The sequence below is a fragment of the Mus caroli genome, unplaced genomic scaffold, assembly GCF_978045245.1.
Source record: "Mus caroli unplaced genomic scaffold, Mus_caroli_1 scaffold_10, whole genome shotgun sequence".
Taxonomy (NCBI): Eukaryota; Metazoa; Chordata; class Mammalia; order Rodentia; family Muridae; genus Mus; species Mus caroli.
This window is the reverse complement of record NW_028227265.1, coordinates 58,962,673-58,972,959: the sequence shown is the minus strand read 5'-3', so window position 1 is coordinate 58,972,959 and position 10,287 is coordinate 58,962,673. Positions and strand designations below refer to the sequence as shown.

General features: G+C 52.7%; 1 protein-coding gene across 2 annotated transcripts; it reads right to left on the bottom strand.

Annotated features, from left to right (window-relative positions):
• Nucleotides 1-4,987: 4,987 nt before the first annotated feature.
• On the bottom strand, nt 4,988-8,480 carry Tmem59l (transmembrane protein 59 like). Of its 2 annotated transcripts, none has more exons than XM_029480339.2 (8): nt 8,274-8,480; nt 7,334-7,478; nt 7,143-7,240; nt 6,780-6,932; nt 6,183-6,285; nt 5,885-5,949; nt 5,637-5,754; nt 4,988-5,542 (listed from the first exon to the last, which is right to left on the bottom strand). In XM_029480339.2, exons 1-8 carry the CDS (start codon nt 8,421-8,423, stop codon nt 5,499-5,501), a joined length of 876 nt encoding a protein of 291 aa, XP_029336199.1. In that variant the 5' UTR covers nt 8,424-8,480; the 3' UTR covers nt 4,988-5,498. The 2 variants fall into 2 exon arrangements, with proteins under 2 accessions (XP_029336199.1, XP_021026520.1); XM_021170861.3 differs by having other exon boundaries at nt 5,835-5,949; nt 8,274-8,476.
• Between the last annotated feature and the right edge of the window lie 1,807 nt (nt 8,481-10,287).

The window sequence follows — 10,287 nt, the reverse complement described above, 5'->3', positions numbered from 1 at the left end:
GCCTATACAGAAAATTCAAGGTCTGCCTGGACTACCTGTGGCTCAAACTAACAAAACCAAGTACAACCAAACCCAATGAAACACAATAGGTACTCAGACATTGTTACAAATGGACAGACACCAGCCATTGCTCTATAAACAGTGAATGTGTTCATGTAGGAGTCTCTGCAGTCCCCTATGACACACCCTTGTCCACCCAAGGTCAGCTTTTTGAACGTTGGTTCCAGCTGTGCTGTATGCAAGCTCAACCTGACTGGCAGAGAGGCCCATGGCTGGCATGCCCTCCACACATGCTGCCCCAATCAATGGTGTCCATATGTGTGCACATTTCACACGTGTCCAGATTCAACCCACATGTCAGACATACAGCCACAGTCTAGAGACAAGAAAACATGCCTGGGGACCTTGTCTGTGCCACCCTAGTCTCAGGTCCCGATGCCTGGGGGCTTCAGGATGATACGGCAGAGGACCAGGCAATGCAAAGATTACGGGTAGCTGTGAGCCACCACATGGGTGCTGGGAACGAAACATACATCCTCTACAAGAGCATCTAGCATCTTAATCACTGAGTTCTGAGCCAGTGAAATCTCTAGCCCTTCCATTTCCTCCATCTTTTTGTTTACAAGATGATCTAGGCTACTTGTGGTGATGTATAACTACCATGCCAGCTCTCTAAAGGCTAGGCAGGGGGAAAAAAAAGCATCTTTGAGGCCAGCCTGGGCTATGCAGCTTCTCTCCAAAAAAAAGTAAAGCAGTGTGAAAGGCAGACGGCTCCAGATGCAGGTGCCTATCACCACGCCCAGCAAGCCAAGGTTGTTCTTTGGAACCAACATGGCAGGGGAGAGCTGAGTCCTGCAAATCATCCTCTGCCCTCGACACAGGTCCTGTGGCCTGAGCCAGTCCTCAGCATAGAGGACTAGCGGGAGGGATGGGTGGAAGGATGAATGGGTAGGGTAGGTAAATGATAGGTAGATGAATAGATGATAGATGGATGGATAGATGACACACATACAGATAGATAAATGACAGGTGGATAGATGATAGACACAGATAAATGATAGATGATGAATAGATGATAGACACACAGATAGATAAATGATTGATGTATGCAAAAAGAATAAAGAAAGTCTGTTTTGATATATAGGACCCACCTTTGACATTATCTGAATCTGCTCACTCCCAAGTGAAGACACATTGTTACTTTGGAGCAGTACACCTCTCCATTCTTCTAGATAATTTGTTGGTAGTTAAAGTTTTCTTTGTGTTGCTGGGCAGTGGTGGCAATCCCAGCATTTGGGAGGCAGAGGCAGGCAGATTTCTGAGTTTGAGGCCAGCCTGGTCTACAGAGTGAGTTCCAGGACTGAGCCAGGGCTACACATAGAAACTCTGTCTCAGTTTTCTTTGTGTGCCAGTATGCAGGTGTGGGTGCATGCCACAGTGACCAGGTAGGAGTCAGTTCTCTTTTCCTACCATATGAGCCCCAGGTATCAAAGTCAGACTCTAAGACTTGGGGGCAAGAGCCTTTACCCACTGGGACATCATTCTAGGCCCTTAGCTTCTTGTGTTTGTTTCTTTGTATGTTTTGACCAAAACAGATAAATACAAACTGCCACAAACTGAAAATATCTCAAAAATCCATCAACAGGTGGACTGATAAAAGAGTCATTAAAAAAATCATTTGACAAATTTCCAGAACGTCCTGGAAGAGTCCGGAATGTTCCAGGTGGACCTAAGGTGGAAGAGCATAGTTCAGTGCCAGGAACAGCTCAAAGGACAGCAATGCAGCTAGGAAAAAGAAGGAATCGCTGTCAATCTTCATCCACTCTAGCCTCCAGAGTGACACAGCCAGATGCCACTGGAGTTGGGAGGACATGCTGGAGCCTATTTGTGTGATATTGAGAAACAACCCTTGCTGACCCATGACGAAACGCTGGGCAAGGAGCTGTCTGGGGGAGCAGGGTGAGATCAGACTGCAGAGATCTCCGGTAATATTCTAGAGAGTGCAAGGGTAGCCTAGGAAGACTCTATTTGTGAAACCTGATTTGCTGGGTTCTGACTATGACTATAGGATGTGGAAGCCGGTTCCTTGGCTGGGATGATTGTGTGAGGAGCCTTGGCCTGACATGCCCAAAGTCATCTCCTCCACACTGCAAGCAAGAAAAGCAGAAAGCAAGCAGCTCTACTCAGCATTGTTTTATTTCTTGTGCATGCATGTGTGTGTTGATAATGAATATTCATGTGCGCACATGTGTATGGAGGACAGAGGACATTCTCAGGAGATGTCCACCTTGGGGGTTTTGTTTTTGTTTTTTTTTTAGACACAGTGTGCAACTACTGTTGAGAATTTAAATACACTCACATCAGACTAAAACCCTGACCCTGAGTTCCAGAACATTTGTGAAGTATATTCTAATGGAAAATATAAATCTACCACATGCACAACAGTCAGGGACAAAGGCCATTCCAGGTGGTGAAAATGCACAAGGATAGCAGTCTGAAAGAGTTCAAGAGGGAAGCCAGTACTTTATTCAGGTCAGCAACAGTCTTTCCAAGGAATGGTGCCATCCCTGCTTTAGTAAGAATTGAATGTATTCTAGAATGTTCCAGAACATTCAAACATTTTTGGAACACTGTAGAAAAGTCCAGAATGTTCCAATACATCCCAGGTGGACATGATGCAGAAGGCCCTAATCAAGTGCCAAAAAGAGCCCAAGGGAAAGCAACAGGGCCACCGTGGGAAGCGGGAAGTGAGGCAAGGCGGAGCAAAGAGCGTGTCGACAAAGATGTATTGAGAATGGCTTCCTCAGTGTGTGGGACACAGCTGCGACTGAGACGCCCAGCGTGTTGCATCTGGCAGAGGGACCATTTATTAAACCAATCATCACACAAGTGAACAAGCAACTACTTAATTGTCAACATGATAAAAATTGGAGTTGAGACAGTGTGACATAGGTTGTGGGCTAGGGTTGGAAGGCTCGGGAGTCTTTCAGGCCAGAGAGTTGGTCAGGAGTGCACAGGGAACAGCCTTCAGGGCATAGGGGACAGCCTTCAGGGCACAAGGAACAACCCTTATGGTTATCAAGCCTTTGGTGTAGGAATCTGACCTTTGCTCTCAGTTCCCTACAGGAGGCCGGGAATCCCTGCCTTTCCCTCAAAGTGTTCAGTGTGTGTGTGTTATGTCTGCTGTACAACTGAATCTGGATCCATCTGTTCTTAGCCCTGGTGGTAGAACTACTGTGGGCTGTTGTCACCAGAAAACTAGGATACTGGTTCCCATGGCAACCCTCTGTTACCGACACATAGATGTTCCTGCAGATTGTCATGAAGCCAGCCAGACATCTACCACCACCTGATCTGCATGCCACACCAGATGATCACTAGCAGAACCTTGGGGACAAGTGGGGGAACTGAGGCTTCAAGAACCCGACAACCTTCATGGCTGTCAGCTATGTGGTCAAAGAGGATTCTCTCTCCTGATATTTTGGTAGAAACCAGTGGCTACTAATTGGCAGAGCAGCCTTGAGTTCCTCATGGGACACTTGAGTCCTTCCCAAGCCATCCCAGGTGTCCCTGAGGTGTTGCAAATCCTGTGATCTGACTGTAAAGGCAGGAGAGCTGCAGTCAAAGCCAAACCAGGTAAAGAGAAACACAAGTAACACAGGCTCAAATTGGATCAAAGGGCTGAACTCTGTCCCGCATGCCTATGAAGCCCAGGGCTCCATGCCAGCACTGTATCAACTATGCATGGTGACCCATACCTGCCATTCCAGCTCTTGGGAGGTGGAGGCAGGAGGGTCAAGAGGCCAGCCTGGAGGAGAGAGGGAGGAAGGGAGGGAGGGAGGGAAGAAAGACAGAGATTTCTGTGATCCTGTGACTAGATTACAGTGAGCAAGGGTTGGTGACTCCAACTAGACTGTGGGGACCTTGATGGTACAGCTGTATTTGGGGGTGCTGTATGACAATAGAAACCAGAAGACATCCATGTCAGTAATCAAACTTGTTCTTGACTAGATAGGACTTGGAGGGAAACTGGAGAGGGTCATAATGTAAGGGCAAGAGGATCTGAGGTTGTCAAGGAAACCAAGGTGGATCAGGAGGTGAGGGGACAAGCATGAAGTTGGAATAAGGTAGAGTTCCAGGAAGAACGGAGGCTACTTAGAGGTCCCCAGAGGTGAGGACTGGAACTGGGCTAACTCGTTAGAGTAGGCACTTAATGTTTGTGTGTGTGTGTGTGTGTGTGTGTGTGTGTGTGTGTGTGGTGGTGGGGGGGGTCATTGTTTCCCAGTGCCAGGGAGAGTGCCAAGGTGTTTGGATTGCCACAAGAGCGCTCCAGCAGTGAGGCCCTCTGCAGCGTGTGCACAGAATTCATGCTACTGAGGATATACTCCAAAAGTCATTGCAAGAGGGCCTAGTGGCGCACCCCAGTTACTTCGCTTTCAGACTGAGGGAGGAATATTGACAGTTCTTGGCCAGCTTGTCCTACATAACCAAAAAACAAAGCCAGCATGATAAAGGCAAGAGGTGTTACTCAGTGGCTGAAAGACATCTTAGAATCCCCCAGTGAGGTGCTGGGGGCATGGCTCAGGGGTGGAGCGCTGCCTAGAACCCCCCTAGTGAGGGACTCATGCCTACGATCTTCTTATTCCACCAGGGGTTCTAAGTCTGTCAGCAGTGGGTCAGAGCTCTGCCCCTAAGAGAAAAAAGGGATGCCAGATAATCACAAAATTATCAGCAGATTTCAAGGGGTAACCTACTGATTTTACAGGAGGGACATCAGGTCCGTAAAGGGCACAACCTCACTCAGGCTACAAGTGGGACGGGCTTTGTCAGGGACATTCACTCACTAGGTTTGTGACCTGTTTGTGTCCCTCTTGCTCTTTAAGAACTTCCTGGGCTTCTCCAGTGTTGAAAGAACCCAACCCGCCCAGCCCACCCTAGGGCAGGCACAGACTGAAGCAGGCGCAGCCACCCTATCTTTTTATTCACTTTATTTAAAGGTTTATATCTCCTTATCTCCTCCCAGGAGGGAGTTCACACCACTCTGTCCGTGTGGGGTTGGGTTTCCAGAGACAAAGGGAAGGAACCTTAGCAGAGGGGAGCCCCTGAGACCTCAGCCCCACAGTGAGGACACAGAGAAAGAAAAAGCAACACAGATGAGGTTCCATACTCAGAACATGTGAGGAATGTCAAAAAGCCAGCCCCTGGGAAAGCAAGATGGGGGGCCAAGGAGGCCAGACCCTCCTCTCTCGGCCACATAAGTCCACTTGTCTCAAGGGGACTGAGGGATGTGCTGGCAAAAGAGGGAGGGAAGACTGGGGGGGTGTGGATAAGCCCAAGGTTGGTCCCCAACCTGACCTTGGGATTTAGGGTATAGAACGTGGGGAGGCCCCTGCGCTTGGCAGCAGGCTGGAGATTACAGCGTGGTCAAATCAAGCTTCAACTTGTAAGGAGGTGTGCTGTCCTCATAGGCAGGCGGCGGGGGTGGGTATAAGGGCCAGTCAGACTCCACCAAGAGGCCCTTGTGCTGTTCTGCAGTTAGAGGCTGTATAGATTGGGGCAAAAGAGCCTTGTCTGGCTTCCCAAGGCAAGCAGGACCCCCCCAGCATGCAGCCCTAGCCATCATGACTGTTACTCACCTGGAACTTGAGGTGCTGGCCTGGTGTGGTGACCAGAGTGCAGCAACTCAGCCAGAGCATGATCAGGACGGACAGGAAGAGACAGCAGAACAGGACCCAACGAGGCAGCCCAGAGCGCCTGTACCAAGGACAGGCATCGCTCAGCTACCTGAGCCTCCTACATCTGCGCCCAGCCCAGCCTAGACCACGGGTACCTACCGGGACATACAACTGAGGAAGTCACTCTCCTGTTGGTCCTCAGACTCCACCTTGGCTTTGCTGGTCTTCACTCGGGGCTTAGCCCTCCTCACTTTGTCCAAGGGGCCTACGGGGTCTGAAAGGTGGGGGGCATCTCAGTCCCAGTCTCAGCTAGAAGGACAGCCTGGTAAGGAGTGGGAAATAAATGCCAGGACTCGGGCAGGAGGATGTGTAAGGCTGGAGTAGAGGTGCAAGGGATCTTGGAATATGACCCACAGAATATGGAGGTGGACCATGAATCCTGGGACCACTGGACCCTGGGAGACTATGGATTCCATGACACTGATCATGGATCTGTTGCAATCTTACCCATGTGCAGTTCTAGGGCCTTGGGGTGGGACCTCCTCCAGGTCACCTCCACTCGCTGCAGATGGCTCCCTTGGAATGCAAAGTTCTCTACTACAGGCTGAGTCTGAACAGGGAACAAAATGTCACAGAGGTACCCTCTGAGCCCTGGCAGACTCATCTCAGATGCAAGAAGGCTAGAGTTCCTTGTCCAGGTGGCCCCAGTTCTCCCAGGAGTCAAGCGGGAGAACACCATCCCATGGGCTGTATCCATTAGCCTTAACCCCTCTGATGATCCCTAGAAACAGGAAGATGCCCAAGCCAACGACACAGAATTACTGGATTGACCTACATGGTCATGTGACCCAACCAGCCAGTGCCAATCAGAGTAAACCCTTTTCAGGTAAAGCCCCAAATGGAAGGCAGGTAATATGGCTCAGTGAACTAAGGTAATGGCTGCCAGGCCGCATGAACTGAGTTCAGTCACCAGGACCTACATGGATAGCAAGAACAGTGTTCCTGGATGCAATGTTGCCTGAAGTTCTCTCGTGGTGAGGACTTCATATACCACGAGGCAACCACGGGATGCCACTCCGGTTCACTGTGCCATTATTCTCTCACCTGGAACACCACCACTTTCCGGTTGTCTGTCTGAAGGGAATATGTCCAGGTGGAGGATAGAAAGCCCTGGGCAGAACTCATCAGGTCGCTGCAGAGCATGGAGAACAGGTACCGAAGGGAGAGGCGCCCCCTGGGCGGGTCCAAAGCCAAGTCCTAGGAAGGGGAAGCCCAAGACAAACTCGTGCTGGGAGACTGGGCTGTGCTGATTTAGACAACTAGTGTAAGAAAACCTGAGTTTCAGTATCGGACAGGGACCCCTGCCCTGCCATATGTCAGCTGTGTTCACTTCAGGGGAAGAAGCCACACAGTCTTTCTTGTGAGTGCTTGGTTTTGAGATGGGGCTTTATAGGTTAGGGGGTTCACCTTCTGCTCCAGCTGGGTCTCAGGTTCAGGGATCTGGCCCCAGCACCCCTCGCTGCAGGCCCGTTGCTCCGCTGCCTTCACGTAAGCCTCTGTGCAGGCTGTGGGCCACAGGATGGAGTCACTGGGAGCTGCTTCCCAGGATACCTCTGCTGCAGGCATCCCCAAGGTGAACCCAGCCCTGGAGGACTCACCTGCTTCACATTCTGTCTCTGTGGCATTGGGCCTAGAGCTCTTGGCCACAAAGCGGCAGATGGAGAAAAGCCGACAGCCACGCTCACAAGCACTGATCAGGATAGCCTTGTTATTCGGGGACTCTGAGGGACCCTCTGGCTCAGGCTGGGAAGGGAGATAGAGACTCAGGCAAAGGTACTCTGGGAAGAAGGCTGGGGTCCCCCTAAGAATCCATGAGACTAAAGTCAGGTTTCAGAAAGCCAGGATCATCATGGGGGGAGGGGTGCCCTCTGAGAAATAGCAAGCAGCTTTCTAAGCAGGCTGGATAGTGGCCTGCACAGTGGCCTCTCCAGGATGGAGGCTGGCAGAGAGCTTCTCAGAGAGAGGCAGAGCTTGCACTTGGGAACAGACTGGAGCAGAACTGTCTCCAAGAAGGCAGTGAGGAACGTGGGAAGAGAAGAGAGCCCATGGGGGAAGGAGGGACAGCACCAAGTAGCCTTGGGCTGTGGGTGGGGTATGCTCCAGGACCTCTCAGGTGTAGGTCTCAGCCTCCCTTTGGCATGTCCCCACTTACAGTGTTCACCCCAGGTGCCAATTGATCCCTTCCTGGAAGGAAGGGCAGTTCTGAGAGACCCCTCCCCACTTCAAGACACCCTCATTGCAGGCACCTCAGTTCCTCCCACTCCTGAAGATCCTCCATCCTGTCGCCCCACTATTTCTAGAGGATTCTCTGGCTCCCACATTTCTCTAGGGACTCTCAGAATCTCGCATCCCTCTGCCAACCTGAGGAACCCCACATCAGCTCTTTTCTCATCCGAGGTTCCCCCATCCAGGCCCCTTCCCAGGACCCCAATCTGCACTAGCATACCAGGAACTCGCATCCCCTCCTCCATCTGAGGGTTCTGCACTCAGGTCCCTCCCCTTTTCCAGTCATTGGGTTCCTGAGAGTCCATCTGTTACCTGCACAGGCGGCGAGCCAGGGTGGTGCTGGCGACACCGCTGCTGGCACCTCTGAGTGTCCCCGAGCTGCGGAGCGAAGGGGTCGCGCGCTGGGGTTGGGGTGACCAGTGACGCCAACAACAGCAGCAGCGGCAACGCTACCGCAGCCATGGCTGAAGATGCGCAGCGCGGGCCCCGGGATGCGGGACTGGGTGTTGACGTCACTGAGCGAGGCAGCCTGGGAAAGTGGGGGGTGGTGTGCTGCGGCGAGCGGGGCGGGCAGGTGAATCTCTACTCGGGTCGGGGACATAGTCCTGATACTCATGGTCCGGCTCTTTGACCAGACTTGGATCTGCGGGCCGGGGATGACAAAGAGGACCTGGCTAGATATGATGACAGGCCTATCTCAGGCCACTCAGGGATGGAGGCCAAGAGCAACCCGGGCAGGGAGCATCTAAGATCCTTAGTCAAGGAATTTTAAAAGGGGCAAGAGGAGTATGGACAGAGCAATGAAAGAAGAGAGAGAGAAGGAGACCAAGAGGATGAGGAGGTTGGAAGGCCTGGGAGGATGGAGGGGGAGGTAGAATGAGAAGAGGAAGAAAACGGAAAGTGGGGGAGGGGAGGGGTAAAAAAATGGTAAGAAGGGAGGAAGACAGTGAGGGAGGAGGGGAAACAAGAGGTGTTTGAGGACCAGGAGGAGGCGGATAAAGACTTGGGAGTGGAGAGAGAGGAAGTGGAGGAGAAGGGAGGCCAGAAGGAGCGAGCAGGACCGTAGAGCTGGAGCCCGAATGGATTTGAAGCATCTGAGAGCGCGGAAACCGGCCGACCACCAGCCACAGTTGGCCTGCTTCCGGGACACTAAGACTCAAGGGGGAGGTACTCTAGGGGCAGCTGCCTCCTCCAGGAAGTCCTCGAGGAACTTCAAGGAGCAACACTTAAGGTGGTCTCCCTCCATTTCAGTGCGGGAAAACAGACCTGAGGGAACCCAGTGTCTCCCTGGGACTCGGAGGCCCCCACCACTCTAACAAGGCCTCTGAGCCGCTCACTTTTCCCATCTGGTGGGAAAACTTGAGGCAAATAGGGACACTGTGGCTTCTGTCCTGGATTCGGAGGTCTCCACGGCTTCCTCAGTTCGGGCGCCAGGGCGCGGGCTCTGAGCCCCAGTGGCCTGCTTGGCACAGGTGCCTGCGGCCCGCGCGCCCAGTCGCTCCGCCCCAGTAGACGAGGAGGCCGCTCGCAGGGTCGTCGGGTCACAGGGAGCCGCAGGTTCCGGTCGGGAGGAGGGGCTGGCGCGCCCGGGTCCCCGCCGGCCGCTTGCTTTCATCTCAGCGGCCCGGGCCGGCCCCCACGTGGCTTAATCAGGCGCGGCTGTGCCTGGCGGACCTGAACATCTGGATCCCGGCGCGGCCCCTCCCCCGCCCCTCCCGGGCTGGGCCTCTCTTCCACCAGCGCACCCTGGGCACGGTCCCTGTGCGCTGGGACCCCGACCGTTTCCTCAAGTCGGACGCCTTGGCATATGCCCATCATCCCAACACGCGGAAAGGCTGAGGCAGGAGAATCGCTGCGAGGTCCAGGTCAATCTGGGTTAGGACGTGAGTTCTAAGTCTGGCCCTCTATAGCGAGCGAGACCCTGTCTCAAGAAACCAAACGCAAAGCCTGTTTCCCCAATTTACAGGTGGGAAACCTGGCACCCGGACGCCTGGGCAGAGCCGGAATTCAAGTTCACACTTGTCATTTGCAGAGTCCCGGGCACTTAACCCTTCTGCAATTACGGTCCTTCATTCAATTTCAAACAAACACTCCTTTCAACAAAGATTTTCTTGCCATGACTTTTTTCTCTGACAAAAACCCTATAGGGTAGGGCTGTCCCCCTTCCAAATTAGGTCATTGGAACCCGCAATGGCACAGGGGATAGGCTTAAGTGACATGATACAGAAGAGGGCTAACAGAGGCTGCCAAGCTAGGGAGGATGGGGGCTGATGACAAGGCGGGCCTGACAGTCTCAACAGAAAAGACCGAGACAGGAGGATGGCCG